General features: G+C 36.8%; 1 protein-coding gene and 1 pseudogene across 4 annotated transcripts in view; one reads left to right on the top strand and one right to left on the bottom strand.

Moving 5' to 3' along the window:
* Positions 1 to 18,381, bottom strand: part of TM6SF1 (transmembrane 6 superfamily member 1) — a 42,319-nt gene that overhangs the window by 4,966 nt on the left and 18,972 nt on the right. For all 4 annotated transcript variants that reach the window (XM_043981511.1, XM_043981512.1, XM_043981514.1 and 1 more), the window contains 6 exons: positions 17,901 to 18,004; positions 16,539 to 16,621; positions 15,811 to 15,932; positions 13,977 to 14,081; positions 12,628 to 12,720; positions 12,286 to 12,405 (listed from right to left, as the gene is read on the bottom strand). In XM_043981511.1, the coding sequence (XP_043837446.1) occupies positions 12,286 to 12,405; positions 12,628 to 12,720; positions 13,977 to 14,081; positions 15,811 to 15,932; positions 16,539 to 16,621; positions 17,901 to 18,004 (627 nt within the window). The remainder of the gene's footprint in view (positions 1 to 12,285; positions 12,406 to 12,627; positions 12,721 to 13,976; positions 14,082 to 15,810; positions 15,933 to 16,538; positions 16,622 to 17,900; positions 18,005 to 18,381) is intronic.
* LOC122739815 lies at positions 12,741 to 13,529 on the top strand (annotated as a pseudogene).

Raw genomic sequence — 18,381 nt, 5'->3', positions numbered from 1 at the left:
TAATTCAATTATCTAAGGAAAAAATATGAAATCACATTTTCACTGGAAAGCAACAGAAAATATACACTTTAGCTGATTTTTTAAAAAATTACATAAATACCTATAAAATGATCCATTAGTCAATCACCAAGCAGGCTGGAATGTTTATCAATCAGATTTGGAGAAACTTCACTCCTAAAGTAAGAAAATAGCTGTTTGTTTGGAATCCAAGGTTGTGAAAGTGAAAGGATTCCCTAAAAATTATTGTGTAGGGTAATTTTTGTCTTAGTTTAATTTTGTTGGCTCAAGTTTTATTCGACTTGTCCCAGGTTGGGTTTTTATTTTCCTTACAAGTATCACTATACCACTTTCTGTTACTATTTGGATAACAGTTCCCTATCCAACCCACATGTCAACCATCTGTCTATTCTAAGTTCTAAAACACAGTTGTGCAAACTTTGGCCTAGTAAAGATTGCCCTCTGGCATCTGTCTCATGCTTTCCTTTGCTCTAAATGTTACCACCTTTTCCAATCTCTGTGCTACAGTTATAGGGTTCTAGCACAGTCATCATGTCCCAGTGAAAAGAAACATTTACAAATTTCAACAAACATTTATTAAGCACCTACTATGTGTAAGGCATCATGCTATGTGTTGCGGGGACAAGAAATAGAAACCTTAAAGAGGAGGAAGGATTATAATTTCAACTTGAAAAGGTAATAATATACTGTACAGTCAGAGTAAGCAACAGGCAAAGATAACTCACATTTTAATATAAAAATAACTCATGGCCTACTTAACTTTCATCCTTTGATTATGCCCCATGGAAAAAGCCAAGAGGAACCACTATGCTAGAAAATGCTTTCAGTTTTCTCCGGGACAAAAAAAAAATGGGTTCTTTAAATTTATACTCAACTAAAAAAAACCCTGAATTTATTTAAAGAATTATCTTCTATGTGACTAAGCTTGGAATTTCCAAATGAAAAGACTTGAAAAGGTACCCGTGACAGAATCACATTGTCTCACAGTTGAAAGGCACTTCAGAGGCCTAATTCATTGATGAACAGGAATCCACAGGAGTGTATAACAGTCAAATAAGCTTTCCAATGAGGGGGAACCCATTAATTCCCCAAGGAAGCGTATCCCAGTTTTTAGAGAATGTTTATTATTGAAAAGCTTTTCCTTACATCAAGCCTTAATTTGTTTATCTACAACTTTTACCTACTGCTCCCACAACTCTGGCTCAAACAAAGTAAGTCTATTTATTCTGTTCCACAACAGGTCTTTGAATACTTGATGAGAATTATCATAATGCTATCCTCCCTAAGTCTTCTATAACCAACCAGCCTTAGAGTTCCTTCAACTTTTCCTTGTATTATCATACATGAACTCAATGTCCTTTATCAACATGCTGGTTATGTTGATATCCATCACATATAATACACTATTATATATGTATGTAACATATATATACATATATGTATGTATATATATATATGTATGTATGTATATATTTTTTAATACCAGTCACTCTCCTCTCGATACTTTTTAGCTTATCAATGTCCTTCAGTGCCCAGGACTGAAGCCAGTACTCCAGATGTGTTCTTACCTGGCTAGAATGCAAACATGCCACCCCCACCTATCTTGTCTTGGCCACTATTCCTTTCTTAGTGGAAGACCAAAATCACGTCAACATTCCTGCCAGTTATATCACAGTGTTAACTCACCTAAAGTGTATAGAATGTGGGTAAAGGATTCCTAACCTTTTGTAGACCGAGTGCTGCCTGGCTGTGTTTCTCTGTATTGTGCTGTACTTGTACTGTACTGTAATGTAATGTTGACCTTTTAAATCCCATTGTAAGGCTTTACGTTTACCCACATTTTATTTTTCCTTGAGATTTCCCCCAATGTTGTTCCTACCTGTCGAGGTCTTTCTGAATTTTGATTGTTTTGATTCAGTATGTGAGCCATACTTTCCAACATTGTGTCCTCAGGAAATTTGCTAAGCATACCATCCATGCCATTACTGAAAGTAACTGATAAAAATGACGAACGACCAAGCACAGATACCTAAGGCATGTCTACATTGCTATGGAAAAAATATATTACTGACTACTTTTCAGTTACAGACATTGAAACACTTCTGATGTCACCTAACTATACTATTGTCTAGCACAGGTCATCTTAAACTTTTTCCACTCAAAACCTCTTTTTGACCAAGAAATTTTTATGTGAGCCCAGGTATATAAGTACATAAAATAGGCATATATAACCTTTTACTGTTGCCAAGTTTTTCATGACCCCATATGGAGTCATGACCCACAGTTTAAGAAGCTTTGGTCTAACACACGAATCACCTTTATGGGCCGCAGGCATAACAAAAGAGATTCTGTGAAATGTTTTACTAAAATCTAGATAAATTATACATATACATTCACTTAGAATAGCTATTCTGTAAATAATAATAATAATTATAATTGAAGCTAGGCTGGCATAGCCTGTTCTTGAAAAAGTCATGCTGGCTTTTTGTGATCACCACCTTTTCTAAATCTTCACTAAATATCCTCTTCTTACCTCTTACTGACTGTGTGACCCTGGACAAGTCATTTAACTGCTGTCTATCTCAGTTTCCTTAATTATAAAATGGGGATGACAGTACCTCCCTCAAAGGGTTGTGAGGATCAAATGAGATGGCATTTGCAAAGTGCTTAATACAGTCTCTGGCACTTTGCCAGTGCTATGCTTCCTTCCTTCCCTTTTCCTTTTAATAATCCATCTGAGGGGGCAGCTAGGTGGCGCAGTGGATAAAGCAACAGCCCTGGATTCAGGAGTAAGTGAGTTCAAATCTGGCCTCAGACACTTGACAATAGCTGTATGACCCTGGACAAGTCACTTAACCCCCATTGCCCCACAAAAAAAATATATACATATATATATAATCCATCTGAGAATTGCTGCCAGAAATCAAAGTCAAGCTCATTGGTCTTAGTTTGTAGACTTCACTTTCTTGCACATCTTCCCCACCCCCAATTCTTTTCATTTGGCACATCTGCCTTTCTCCAAAGCCACAGTGTACTTTCCAATCTTTGTGGTTTTTCAAACATCGATGACTATAACTCATTCAGTAATCACATTGCCAATTCTTCAGGACCTGAGAATGGAGTTGACCTGGGCAATGTGACTTGAACTCATTAAAGGTAGCCAGGTGTTCTCCTACTATTCCCCTTTTTGGTTCAGGTTATAGACTCCCTACTAGCCATTTTTGTTCTGTCCTTTCCAATCTAAAAGTAAAACAAGAGAATTAACTGATTGATTTATCAACTTTTCATCCTTTCCACTGATAGTTGTCTTCCTCCCATCCCCACTTAACAGCAGGCAATCTCTTCTTTGATTCTCTTTTCCCCAGGTTACCCAACAAAACTGTCTATCCTTAGCTTTTCCTCACTAACCTCAACCCATTCTAAATCTTAGCACCCTTTGCACCTTTCTTAAATGATGTCATACATTTATATTCATTCTTTGTTACCTAAACTTGCTTCTTTGATACACATGATTTAAAAAAAATAAGCATGGGGGGCAGCTAGGTGGCGCAGTGGATAAATTGCCTCACTCCCCAAAAAAATTAAATAAAAAAAAATTTTTAATAAAAAAAATAAAATAAAATAAACATGGGTTGGTGAGTCTCATATGCACCCACAAACATCTTTTTTGGAGGGGTGGGGTGGGGCAATGAGGGTTAAGTGACTTGCCCAGGGTCCCATAGCTAGTAAGTATCAAGTGTCTGAGGCCAGATTTGAACTCAGTTCCTCCTGAATCCAGGGCCAGTGCTCTATCCACTGTGCCACCTAGCTTGTGGCTGCCCCACAAACATCTTTACAAACAAAAATAAAACACATTTGCTTCCTCATTGGTACTGTTTCTCTTTGTTATCAGAATTTCATTCCTCAGAACTTTTCTATTCTTGGGTTGACAACCCATATAGAATTTTAGTCTATGAGGCCATAAGGTTCTATCAGTCCTTCAAAATCTGCTCTTATAACATCTAGAGCACATGTAAGATTATTCCATTTAATTCCTTTCTCTAGCTCGAGTTCTAAAATGGAATGGTCATTCTTCTCAACGTTCTCTTCATTTCTATCCCAGCAACCAGTTCAGTTGGTGAGAATTAGATCTTGACTACATTTGTCCCTTTTGAGTTCACTTCCCCATAATTAAAAGGCTGAAACTGTCAGTAAAACATGTCAGAAAATGATGAGTTGCTCTGTTTTTGGCTGAGAGAAAGCTCCAGCAGATTCCAGATAACTTAAGTCTCCCATCACTATTACATCGTGCTTGTAATCTTTTTCCCAAGTTCTTCATCTATTTCCTCTTCTGTTCAGGTGGTCTATAGTTAATTATACCTCCACTAATCTTCACCTAAATGTCCTCTACCATATCTTTCCCCCTCCCCCATCTTCCATTCTTGGATTTCCTCAATATATCATAAATTATATTCTCCACCCCGCCAAAAAAAACTTTCACCTGATTTTTTCTCTTTTTAGTTAGATTCACCCTTTCATTGCTTTATTATAATTAAGTTCAATAATACCTATGAGGTCAAATATGCCTTTTAAGATCTCTATTAAATCTTATTACCCATATTTGGTGTATTTGTGCATAAATATCTGAAGGTATAGAATTCATTACTGGTCCGTTCTTGAATTTTTTTTTCCTATGAAATAGATGTTTTGTTCTGTCATTTTCCAGTCATGTCCAACTCTTCATGACTCCATTTGGGGTTCTCTTGGTAAAGATACTGGAGTGATTTGTCATTTCCTACTCTAATAGGTGGCTCCCAATAATGAAAAAGGTGACTACTGCTATTCTTCTGACTATTGGTAGATATACATAAGCAAGTTTCTCTTCCTTTTCAGTTTAAATTTTGTTTTGCTTCATACTGATTTGCAAGATTCCAAACAAGTATATTCTTTGCCAGTTTCCTAGCTATACTTCATCTCTGACCAATACCTTTTAATACTATATTTTAAGCCACAATGACCCAAGTGGTGGCCTAATTTTTAAATTTTAAGTATTTAAACCTTGAGGGCTTTTTATATTTCCAACTTCAGGATAAAACAAAATAAGTGGAGATAAACCTAATGAAGGAAAGCATTGGAATGGATGATCCTTTTTCTATGGTGATATTCGTGATCTGCCAAATCCAACTTATTTCTGGATAGTGAATGATAGTAGATCAAATAAAGCTAGTCACTGGCTAAAAATTAGCTATTCTTAAGTAGGTTTACTTTTTTTGTGTGTGGGGCAATGAGGATTAAGTGACTTGCCCAGGGTCACACAGCTAGTCAAGTGTCTGAGGCTGGATTTGAACTCGGGTCCTCCTGAATCCAGGGCCGGCACTTTATCCACTGTGCCACCTAAATGCCCCCAGTAGGTTTATTTTTATGAAATTGGCACTTATTTTGATCCTTCCTTTACTTTTTTTTTTTTGGTGGGGCAATGGGGGTTAAGTGACTTGCTGAGGGTCACACAGCTAGTGAGTGTCAAGTGTCTGAGGCCAGATTTGAACTCAGGTACTCCTGAATCCAGGGCAGGTGCTTTATCCACTGCACCACCTAGCTGCCCCCTTCCTTTACCTTTTTTTTGGGGGGGGGGTGAGGCAATTGGGGTTAAGTGACTTGCCCAGGGTCACACAGCCATTAAGTGTTAAGTGTCTGAGGCCGGATTTGAATTCAGGTCCTCCTGACTCCAGGGCTGGTGCTCTATCCACTACACCACCTAGCTGCCCCCCTTCCTTTACTTTTAAGTAGTGTTTGTTCTGTTATCCCTATTTCAGTGTTTAGATAGCTGAACATCTATGAAGTAGACCAAATCCCCATGACATTGAAAAAAATTTCCATATATCATACGAGTGAAAGAGATTTTTTACTGTTCCTTATCTAGGGTAAGATATTTCATGTAGTTATCACTGTAGAAATCCAATTAATACTACAGTGATAAAAATCTTCATCAATGGCAATGGGACTACCACATTTGGACATCACAGCCCCCAATGTGCCATATGAAAAAGGAGAAATGGCACTAAAGAAACCAAAGATGGTAAGAGCAGCTGGATTTTTGTATAAACCAAATATAAATAGATATAGTCCATACAAATACATGGGTAGTCCATGCTGGAAGCAAAACAATTATGAAGGCATTAAGTGATTGCTTCTCCAATTATCTTTAAAAAAAGAAGAAGAAGATATCAATGACCTGGAAAATATCTTGGACCCTATTATTACTAAAAAAGAAAAAAAAATGATGAGCAATAAGAGTTGATAACTAGAGATTTGCCTATTACTGCCAACCTGCATGCCTACTTTTCCACCTCTATAAAATGCTTATCTATGCCCATATCAAGGCCATCCATTATGAAACAAAAGGTAAGATTTTCATCACGACATTCTAAACTAACTGTATCTTTTACTGTCAAAATTGGCTTAAAGGTATGGAGAATACAAGATTACACTGCATTTACTATTTGTTAATGTGACACTGCCAGGTGTCTCCCATGCGTATGTCAAAATCATTCAGAGAATCCTGAAAGATATAACAGAGGTGACTGTGTTTGAAGATCAAATCAAGTGATGCATGAGCAAGGCAGAGAGTTATTCTCGCCAAAGGTGTCTGCTACAGTCTTGGAGGATAATCGGTATGGACTCCCTTTAAATGTTGAGGCCCTCTAGATGTTTCTGTTTGGGGATAACATCACTGACTGCATCAAGCCCCAGGATATCATGAGCTACATAATCACTCTAATGAGTTTTTTTTGTGGTTTTTTGGGGTTTTTTTTTGTTTTTTAGTGAGGCAATTGGGGTTAAGTGACTTGCCCAGGGTCACACAGCTAGTAAGTGTTAAGTGTCTGAGGCCAGATTTGAACTCAGGTACTCCTGACTCCAGGGCCAGTGCTCTATCCACTGCGCCACCTAGCTGCCCCCTCTAATGAGTTTTAAAGAAGAAAAATCAGTTGGATAAAGAATGCAAACTGTGCAGAGTATGATATGGAGCTCATTGATCGTCACAATCCATAAATCTGGTTCATCAATACATGTATCTGAGGCAGAAACGGAATGGAGCCTGAACTGAACCCAGAGGGGAGTAGGAAAGGCAGAACAGGCAGAATTGATTGTCAGGAATTACATTGGTAGTAGACAGGAACATGGTGGGCATAACTAGGCTACAACATTTTACCAATGAAGTGTATCACCAGAGACATGACCCGAAAAGTATTGGGCAGGTCATGCAGTAAGACTAAAAGATAACCAATGAATGGGGTGTATGCTCCCATTAGTCACTTTAAGAGATCTAAAGGTCACCAGAAATGTTAAGTGTACTCAGTTAACAGAAGTGTTAAGTGCATTCAGCCTCTACAGGATGACAGGAAAAGAAGGAACAGCTAGGTTGTGATCTTCACCTTTGCAGGAAGTATCCATATCAATAAGTTTGCAGAACTACCAAAGTATATATGCTTTCTACTTTTTTTTTAAAAGGCATTAAGAAGCACTTATTAATATAGCCAAAAATGTAGAATGTGGAGGCAAGAAGTAGAAACCATCAAATAATAAAAGCATATTGTTCTTTCTAAAGATTCCCAAATACCTCCCATTTAGCTTAATAATTTTTGAAATTAGGAAGTTGTATATCTATAACACTGTACAAAAGCACTTCGTATTATATAGGGGCTGGCAGCCTCAATTTATAGATAATGAACTAAGACACAAATTATGTATTATGATCAGACTCTCAGAATATTTGGTGAAGCCAAAAATAGAACCCAGATTTCTCAATCTAGAGCTTTTTTTTTTTAATGTTAAATCTCATGCCAGAAGGAAACAGGTCCACAGGAGCCTTTATTGTTTGACATCTTCTAGCATTATTCACTACTCCAGAAAGATTTTTAAATCAGATTATATGCTACAGTTTTGATTTGATTCTGTAAGACTGAGCTATCGTACAGTGTACCTGAATTGATTTGTCTAGTATGTCCCCTTGGTTAAAGGAGGCACTGAATAAATGTTTGTCAGAGCTGCTGTTGGACTAATTTTTGACACACCATAGCAACACTGAGGAAGCTAAAATAAATGAGAGGATATAAAGCTGTCTGAAAGCATTCAACAAATATATTAATAATGTCCTCTAACCAGCTCATTTACCAAACAGCTGGAGGGAAAATGGACAAAAACAACTAACACACTGGTGTAGCAGTCAGTTGTTAATGTGGTATGATTTCAGGGCACTGGGAAAGTACCCCTGCTAAAACAGTGACTTGTTGATGCTAGAAATTCCATAATTAGCAATTCCCTCTATTGTCCTCAGTTAAAATTCAAATACCTTTGGGAGAAGCAAAACATGAAAACTTTATACTAAATAAGAATGCATTGATTAGATCCTTTACTGAAAACAGGTTTTGATGACGAAAGTGTAGAGCAGTGCTCTGTGCTCTCGGGTGGGGAGAAAGCAGAATCAGAAGGGAAAGAATGCGTCAAAGGTAGTGGATAATTGTCCCAAAAAGGGAGAATGGGGAGCCAAAGATAAACTTAACTGACTTTACAACATTGACTTCAGTAAGGTCTGGCAGAGATATTGGGAAAAAATCTCTTTGGTAAAGAGATTTTTTTTTATCCCTTTTGTATCAAAATGCCTATTATTCTCTTCCTTGTACTTAATCAAAACAAAACAAAACAAAAAACTCCTTCCCTTGTTCACCTTGTTTGCCTTCAGGAAAGGAACATTTTCCTGATATAAGGAATTATTTTTAAAAATAATTATAACTATTTGCCAAGGAGAAAGAAAAACACATGTTGAGAACTCAACATTCCAACCATACTCATGAATCTGTTCTTTGCAGTTTCTCCTTGTATATTTAATACTTAAAAGTAAATTAAGAGCCTTTCAAGCCTACTTTAACTTGAAAAAGTATGGGGTTGTTTTAATTTAGTTTAAAGGTTCTGTCTTGTAATTTTCATAGCAAATAATTTTTAAAACCAGTCCAGTAATAGAATGAATATACCATGTAAAGTAGTGAATTCCCCAGCATGAGGAATGTGCACAATGACTCCCTGTCAGGGACTTCCTAAAAAGAATTCTTTTGCATTGAGCAGGAGGTTGGAATATATGACCTATAAGATCCCTTTCATTTAAAGATTCAATGATATGCCCCCCAAAATACAGGGTTATTTCTATTTCTACTTTTTATCATAGCTCACTCTGACATATAATGATATCATTTGAATGTGTGACCTATAGTGCCATCATCTCTCTGTTACAAAAGCATCCATTGTTATCCTCTTTAACTGTCTAGAGAAAACACAACTCTTTGCTTTAACACTTACGGCCAAATATTTTGCTTCTGAGAGGTTTTTTGTTTTGCTTGGGTTTTTTATGAATAATTCTGTATTTTTAGACACACTAGAACAAAAGCATAGAATGGAGTTGGAGAGAGGTGTAAAGAATTGTTATTTGCGTGCACTGGCCTGGGGCTCCGAAAACCGGCACGGTGCTCCACCCACTGGTTGTAGCCGTTGCCATGGCGCTGGCACCTCACATCATCGCCACACCCCAACGCCTACACGGGCCAGGCAAAATTATAATGATTGGAAGCCTAGTGAGGGCAGTCATGTGACTGTCAGAGCGGCCATCCCATTGGCTGGGGCTGTGTGTGTTTTTTCTGGGATTGGGGGAGGAGAATTGGGCATTCAAGCTGGACACTGGATAGACAGACAGGAGTTCTGCTGTGTATTCTCAGCTGATTCCTGGGCGGTGGTATCTTTACAGATTGTATAATTTCCCTTTCCCCGTTTTATTTCCTTTCCCTTGATCCTACTGATCCTGTTTGTGTGTGTGTGTGTTTTTTTTTAAGTTCATTCTTGTTAAAATAAATCCTGTTCTGTTTTGAGGGAGGCTGTGGGTCTCCTTCCTTGCCCCAATATTGCGGCAAGCCGCTTAGCTAACACTCCCCAATTAAAAATTGTTCCCCACAGAGGAAGTTAATAAAAGTTTCTTTTAATGTTACATACCAATTTACAAAAATAGTGTATTTTTGCAACTCTAAGAAGACATCACAGTGGGGAGAAAGCTTCAGGTAGTGGAATGTCCCCAGCATTCAAATCCTGGTTGCTCAGAAACACCTATAGTGGGGATTCACCCCAAATTCACTTCCTTAGATGCTTCTAAGCCCTCAAGAAATCCAAAAAACTAACGAAATCCAACAGTCTCCTATGGTTATTTTGGAAGGTTTTTGACAGTTGTAAATTACCACATCAGCTAGAAATACAATTTATTAAGTTTGTCTTAATACTAGTAGTATTTCTGATGTGATTTTAAAAAAAAGTCTAAAAAACCTATCTGAGATAAAGTAAGAGGAAAGCCTGTCCCTGAGCCCTTGTAAACAGATTTATAATAAATACCAGAAGTTCTCAAAACACAGACTATGTATGGCCTTCAAGAAAATGCTTTTGGCATTTATGCAGATGAAACCTTCTGATAGAGCTGAGAATTAGCTGGCAAGTTGCAAATACATAACACTGCTGGTTACAGAAGCCCTAATTAATGTTCTGGGATTAAATTCATTAATACTATTTTTTAAAAAACTAAAACCACACACTGATTACAACGACCTAAAAAACTATGCATGTATTTGATCAAACATCAAAAGTTAATTTGAAGTGATAATGATACAGTTCAATTTTCATTTGGTTCTACTTACTATAAAGTGCCTTATTGACAAGTATAATAAAATTATGATAAAAATAACAGTTCTTGGTGAAAAAATATGACTCAACTTGGCCAAAATTCATCATAAAGACTTTTAAAGTTAGGTGGCATGGTATTACCTTTTCACAAATATAGGCACAAATGGTTTAATCTTTTATGGCTTAATTTCTGATTAGCTTAATGCCTAAAACCAGGATAGTGCTTGAGCTCTCCTGAAGTTGTAAGCTAAGCACCTTTGGAAACTATTAAATCAAGCAGCAAGAGTGCTGAAGTGATAGAGGACATTGGAATCTTCTTTAACTCTTTTAGCATTTGTGACTCGTGTCTCAACTCGTACAATCAAGGCATGGCTTAGATATTAAGAATTTTGCTTGCTGCTCTAAAAATATCTTTTTTTTGGATTCAATAACCCTGCGAATTCCAGGATACCTTTTATTGCCATCATTGCTACTGTAGTAAATTCATATAACTTTTAGCTGAACCTGCTTCTTATGTTTGCTTGAGCAAAAAAGAGGAAAATTAAAGAACAAAATTAACACATAAATCAGTTACCTACTGGTGGAAAAGACCAGTTTTGTTTTTGCTGTTTCTGAACCATTCTTAGTTTTTTTAATCATTCATATGCTAATATGCCTATTTATTGTAAAGTGCAGAAGAGATCTATTTGTTTAATTTAAGGACCACTGGTTTGGTTTTGCCCATAAGTAGAAGGGGTTCATTATAATGGACTTTGTATCCAGTGGAGAAGAGATATGTAGTTGTAAACTGTAAATAATGAGAAATGTTAATACAGTGTGGGGAAAGTATAAGTAAGCCTGGGACAGTGTGAAAATGATCATCCTACAGCAGAATACCCATCACAAAAGCCACACCTTTTTTCTAACATAACCAGAGGTCTAAAATCATTAGTATAATTATAAATTATGTGCTTCTCTAACTTGGGCTATTTTTGCAGTCACTGGTGGATCTCTATAGTTTTACTACCAAGGCTTCAAAATATAATAAAAACATAGCATCATAAAGGGGTAAAAAACCCAACCTCCCACGTATTGCTCTACATTTAAATGAGAAAGAATAAGACCAATAATCTGAGCCAAAATTATCTACAGCTTTAAGTCACAGGAAGAATTTCCTAAGAAATCGGATATGGGAGTAAGAAATTCTTCTCTGGTGAAAAGTAGAAAAAGGGTCTTTTTCACACTAGTTAAGAAAGCAGTTATATTGCAGTGGATAGAGTGTTAGGCCTGGAATCAGGAAGAATCTTATTCAAGAGTTCAAATCTGGTCTCACTTACTAACTATGTGACCTTGGGCAAATCACTTAACCCTGTTAGCCTCAATTTCTTCATGTGTAAAATGAGCTAGAGAAGGAAATGGCAAACCAGTACAGTATCTTTGCCAAGAAAATCTCAAATGGGGTCATGAAGAGTTGGACACAACTGAAAAAAATTCAACAACTCAAAAGAAGACACTGACCTTATGATATAATTTTTATCCATTCGACATTAAGAACTAGAACATTAGAAAATGTTTTCTTTGAGTGAATATTGTTAATACCTGGGCTAGTCCTCCAGCATGAATGAGTGTTATGTCAGGCATCCAAGAACATCCAGGAACCGTAAGGCCGTACAGTGCAATCACAAAGAATGGAACCGAATAAAACATATATGCCAGCATCTGTATTAAAACATAAACACAACTCTATTACTACTCACATAGCAGCATGAAAAAACACTGCCCTCCTCATCTGGAGAGACAGATACTTGATCCATCCTGATTTTAAAAGTACAGAATTCACACATTGAACACTATTACATGTTCCTACTATACAACAACATTTTACCATTTTTAAACTGAAAATTACAGGAATACCTCTTTTAAGTTTCATAACTACATCACCTGAAGTTTGGGATAAGCAGCAGGATCTCTTATGTAGGGTTCTTGAAACTGTATGTATAGACGGCAGAGCTCAGCAGGGCAATCCAAAGCAATCTACAGGCAGAAATGATTTTATTATTAAAAACAAAATTCTGTCTCACTAGTAGAAGTACTGCTGATTAAGCTAAATTTATTGTGTTTAGGTCATAATTTGGAACTCATAGATGCTCAATAGCAAGGAATGAAAAAAGAAAATCTTCTATAAAGAACAACAAAAGCAGCTGCTCCCATTGCCTGAAGCCCAGCTATCTAAAGCTATGGCTAACCTCATCTTGTACTTCAACTTTGCTGTCAATAGCACACTCTTGGGCTACATAACCTTTGAGCTATTTGTTGACGAGGTTCCAAAGACAGCAGAAAACCCCTATGCTCAGATTACTGGAGAGAAGGAATTTGGTTACAAGGGATTTGGCTTTCATACAATCATTCTTCAGTTTATGTGCCAGTTTGTAACCCTCACCCACCATAATGGCACTAGTAGAACATCTATGAGGAGAAATTTGCTGAGACCTTCATCCTAAACTACACCGGTCCTGACATCTTGCCATAGCAAATGATGAACCTAAAACAAATAGCTCCCAGTTTTCCATCTGTATGGTCAAAATTGAATGGATGTCAAGCATGTGGTCTTTGGCCAGCTGAAAGAAAGCATGAACATTGTGGAAGCCATGGAGTACTTCAGATACCAGGCTGGCAAGACCAGCAAAAAGATCATCATTGCTGACTATGGACAACTCTCATAAGTTCTTTGTTTTTGTTTTTGTTTTTGAAGTCTTAATCACCAAACTCTTCTTTCTATAGCTAAGAAAAACCTCCCTTTCCCCCCACTCCTAGTCTGCTCTCATACCCTAAAATCCTTGTTCTCTAACATGCTGCAATTCATTCTCTTTGAGTTTTATTTTCCTTTTCCTTTTCCTTTTCCTTTTCCTTTTCCTTTTCCTTTTCCTTTTCCTTACACAGGTCTGTCTAGACTGCAGAGTTGTTAATCATTAAGAAATAAAAACTAAACCATAGAAAAAAGATTTTAAAAATTAATCTCTTAATTTGGGGTAATAAAAAGAAATCAGGATTCTGTTTAGGGTAATGGGCTTGCCTGGTGCCCTTCAAACAACATCCTCTTCCTTATTCAACTTACTCCCACAACAAAAACATCTTTCAGTAGATGGTGGGCCTTAAACAAGTCCCACAGTTCCAATAAGAGGTATATTTTTATATGTATAAAATTATAGTGAAAATGTTCTCATTTTTTATTTTAAGACATAAATATTAAAATTTGGGGTTAGTATCTTATTGAGATCATTCGTGCTTACCAAACCTCTAAATATGCAAAATCCTGTTGCTAAGATGAGATACATAACAAAGATCAAATCAAATGGTCTTCTTATCAATCCCTTCTTCTGGATTTCTTGAACAACCTAAAATACAGCATGTAATTAAAAGACAGGCTTCAAAAGAGCCAAAGAAGAGAACAAGTCTGCTATCTTGTCTTTGTTGAAAGGACCTCCAAAAAAGATTTTTAAAAATCAGGTAAGCTACAAACTAGCTGTGAATTTGAACAAGTTACTTCATCTTTTTTGTTGTAAAATAAGAAAGCTGGGCTGAAAGGTTCCTTCCAGCTTAAAACCATTTTACACGGTTCCCAATGTATCTACCAACCAACTTTTACACAGTAGTTTGTTTTTTTTTAAATAATAAAAATTTCTATTTAAAGTTTCGAGTTCCCACAGGAATCAATATCTATCAATAGATTTGCATGTGTACTTATCTATGTCTGTGTATGCATGTATATATGTATACCCATACTCTTAAGGATTCTGTACAAACTGTACTGCTATAATTACATTTTAAGAATTTCCCATTGCTAATTCTTTTACAAAGTAAACAATCATCTCCCTGGTAGTCTTTTTTAAAAAATAAATGTATATTTTGGGGCAGCTAGTTGGTGCAGTAGATAGAGCACTGGCACTGGAGTCAAAAGGACTTGAGTTCAGATGTGGCCTCAGACACTTACTAGCTGTGTGACCCTGGGCAAGTCACTTAACCCTGATTGACTCTCCACCCCCCCCCACCTCCCGCCAAAATAAATAAATAAATAAGTGGTGGATTTATGTTTTATGCCTTCATTAAAAAAAAAAACTAGACCTATATCTGCAGTAGGAAATTAAAGGGAAGATTTTTAGAAAAGAATGTAATTTGCTTTGCAATGGAGATCATAAGATGCCTGAAAGGTCAATCTTAACCACTTTTACTTGGAAAGGATATTGTTATTAGCTCTTTTGATTTAGAATCCACTACCTCTGAGGCACTCTAGTTTACCCTGACCATTCTGCTTTGCAAGTCAGCAACTCTCACGTTCCTCCATCACAACAACTTGCAATGATATTCATGCTGGAAAGATTTCATTTCATCTAATTATGGGGAAAGTGATGTGATCCTCTTGAATCAGACCTTTCCCTGTCCTCTCTTGAGGAGAAAGAAAGATCTTGAGATTCTAGATTATCTGATGTTCACATATCTTTGATACTGATCCCTATGAATCCAGATAAAAGGTTGCATTGTGTTTCAACTCATTCAAATAACCCTTTAATTCATTATAGATAATGCACAATATAACCAACTAATAGCCTGGATTAGTGCAATTATTACACCCAGGAGTACCTTAGGGGAGCCCACTTAATCAGAAATTGTGGATGCTGCTTATACCTTGAGGAGGCAGTGATGTGTGCACCTAGGTAAACACTAGCCTAAACAAGAGCAAATCGACGAAAAGCAAAAGAATTTAGCCAGACCTTGGGGGAATAAATGAAGATTCAGAACTTTCTTTCATAAGACTAAGCAAACCAAAATAGTCCCTCCTATATTAAATGCAAAAAGGTGGTAAACATTAAGAACAAATACAATTCCATGTGCATGATTAATCAAAGACTATGTCCAAGTCAAAATGAGCCATATAAATCAGATATAGTCTTAATGTCTTGGTCATCTTAACAACTCTCATAAACCACAAATCACACAATTCATCAACAGTGATTAAGCACACAACTGAAAAAATGTTTTGATCCAAAATAGCCTAATCTGATTTCCTGCCCCATGTAGTTGAGACCCATGAATTAAGAGTGAGTTATTTAAATGTGAAATGATCACCTTTGAAGGGTAGCTGTATGTTTCTACAGGCTGTCTGTAGATCCTGAAACCAGCCCATATGGGAAGACAAATGTATGGCAGGCTTAAGAAAATGGCAGGACAAATTCTTGTTCCATACTTTCCTGTTTTAAAAAATTGAGACAGAGAAAGAGAAAGGATGACAGATGCATTAAAAACATACTCCCCTATTGTATGTTATTTAAGCTATTTGAAAGCATGTAAACACTCCCACAAGTTCTACCTAACTTTTTACTATAGCAAAAGTAATATTAAGACCCTGATTTGCAAAAATAGCAAATGGCACTTTCATTTAAAAAAAAAAGCTTTGAGTGACTGAAATATCCACTGAGTTCTAACAGATGTTGGATACAATACAAAATAAAGAATCATGAAAAATGTTTTATTAACATAAATTGACAACACTTTATTAAGCTCAAAATGTGGAGAATTAACAGTTTTAACCTTACTGTTTTGGGAACATATGGAAAAGGAATTACATACCCTCTAAATAATCAGAAAATTATTAGTAGCAGATCCGCTATCTGACATCTTTAAAAATTGTTCAATGGTAGTTTTAAGGAAGAAATTATGAAAGAAAGAAAGGGGACTTTGTAGGATAATTTGGCTGTAAAATGAGATCCATTTAATTCTACTACTACAGTAAGAACTACAAAATAATTTGCATTTTCAAAAACAAGGGAAGTGAAACTTATGATGATGTTCCTTACCCACAATGTTTCCAGGAAGAAAGACAACAATACTCATAATAATAGAGCCTACCCAGTACAAGCCAATCGATCTGTAATTTTCCCTGCAACAGAAATGCATCATTTAATCCACCAGTCCTAGAAAGCTACTGATAAGAAACCTCTGAGCATTATTAATGTCTTCCATTCTAATTCTGGTTAGTAAATTACATAAACTGAGGCCTGCTCTGTTCAATGCGGTAAATCAAACATAATGGAACATTACTGCTGAGATTCCGTTTCAGTCCACAGCATACAATGGTGGGGTCTTGCTGCCCCTTTAGAATGATAAAATAAAGCAGAAGAAAAGAAAGAAGTTTTATTTATATCATCAAAATGATTTTATTTGCAAATCACAAAACAGAAGAGCCAGCAGAGTGGAATAGATTGAGGGCTGGTCTGAAAGTCAGGCTGACCTGGGCTCAAATTCTCCCCTGTCACACATGACCTTTGTGACTGAATTGGTCAAATAATTTAAATTCTCAGAGCCTCAAGCCCACAATGTAGGATTAGAGGGTGTGGTGGAGTTGCTGAATTGTGTCAATGGCAGGAGTTTTCACACCTAAAGCACCCTCCACTGATAAAAGCCCCGATCTGTATGAAAGTAAAAATGAATAAGGCTTGGCTTTCTCTTGAAAGAATGACCATAATTGCACATGTATAACCTATATCTGATTGCTTACTGCCTTGGGGAGGAGGAGAGGGAGGGGGACGGCAGGGAGGGAAGGAGTGATAAAATCTGGAACTCAAAAATTTAAATAAAAATGGTTATTATTTAAAAAAACAAAAACAAAGAATGAACAGAGGAAAAAAGGAATGAGATCCTGACTTGTAAAATCTAATTCTGTGCACATACTTTTTATATTCCATTTGTTTAAGCAAGGTCAGCTAAGTGGCACAATGGAAGATATCAGTTCACCAGGTGACCTTGGGCAAGTCAGTTAGCTTCTGTTTGCTTTAGTTTCATCATCTGTAAAATGGGGTTAAGAATAGCACTTATCGGGGCAGCTAGGTGGCGCAGTGGATAAAGCACCAGCCCTGGAGTCAGGAATACCTGAGTTCAAATCCGGCCTCAGACACTTAACACTTACTAGCTATGTGACCCTGGGCAAGTCACTTGACCCCAACTGCCTCACTAAAAAAAAAAAAAAAAGAATAGCACTTATCTCCCAAGGTTATTGCAAGGATAAATGAAATGACATTTGTAAAATCCTTTGCAAGCCTTAAGGCACTATACAAATATTGGCTGTTATTATAAGCAAACGTATGTATATTTCTTTCCTTTGCAGATGACAAATACCAAAGTCAGAATAACAGTATAAACACGCATATGAACAGACTTACTCCCATGCTATTGCTGCCACCATAACAAGATACATCATATAATGGGCAGAGCCATCCCAATAACAGATTGCGTGCCCATAGGCAGTGTTCAGATATGGTTCACCCTAAACAAGATGGGAAAAAAAAGTCAATTGCACATCTGAATTCAACTTTGATATGTAGTTCATCATCATGTACAATCAGCAAGTTAAAATTCTATTGTTAACTAATCATGTGCTAGGCTTTACATACATTTACTACAGGATTAAGAATTTCTCTTAGAGGGGCAGCTAGGTGGCGCAGTGGATAGAGCACCGGCCCTGGAGTCAGGAGTACCTGAGTTCAAATCCAGCCTCAGACACTTAACACTCACTAGCTGTGTGACCCTGGGCAAGTCACTTAACCCCAATTGCCTCACTAAAAACAAACAAACAAAACGAATTTCTCTTAGCAACATTTCTAGTAACATTTATTGTAACACAATTTGGGGATGTATATAGGA

This window comes from Dromiciops gliroides, chromosome 2 (genome assembly GCF_019393635.1).
Source record: "Dromiciops gliroides isolate mDroGli1 chromosome 2, mDroGli1.pri, whole genome shotgun sequence".
NCBI lineage: Eukaryota > Metazoa > Chordata > Mammalia > Microbiotheria > Microbiotheriidae > Dromiciops > Dromiciops gliroides.
This window is presented reverse-complemented; position numbering and strand designations above follow the sequence as displayed.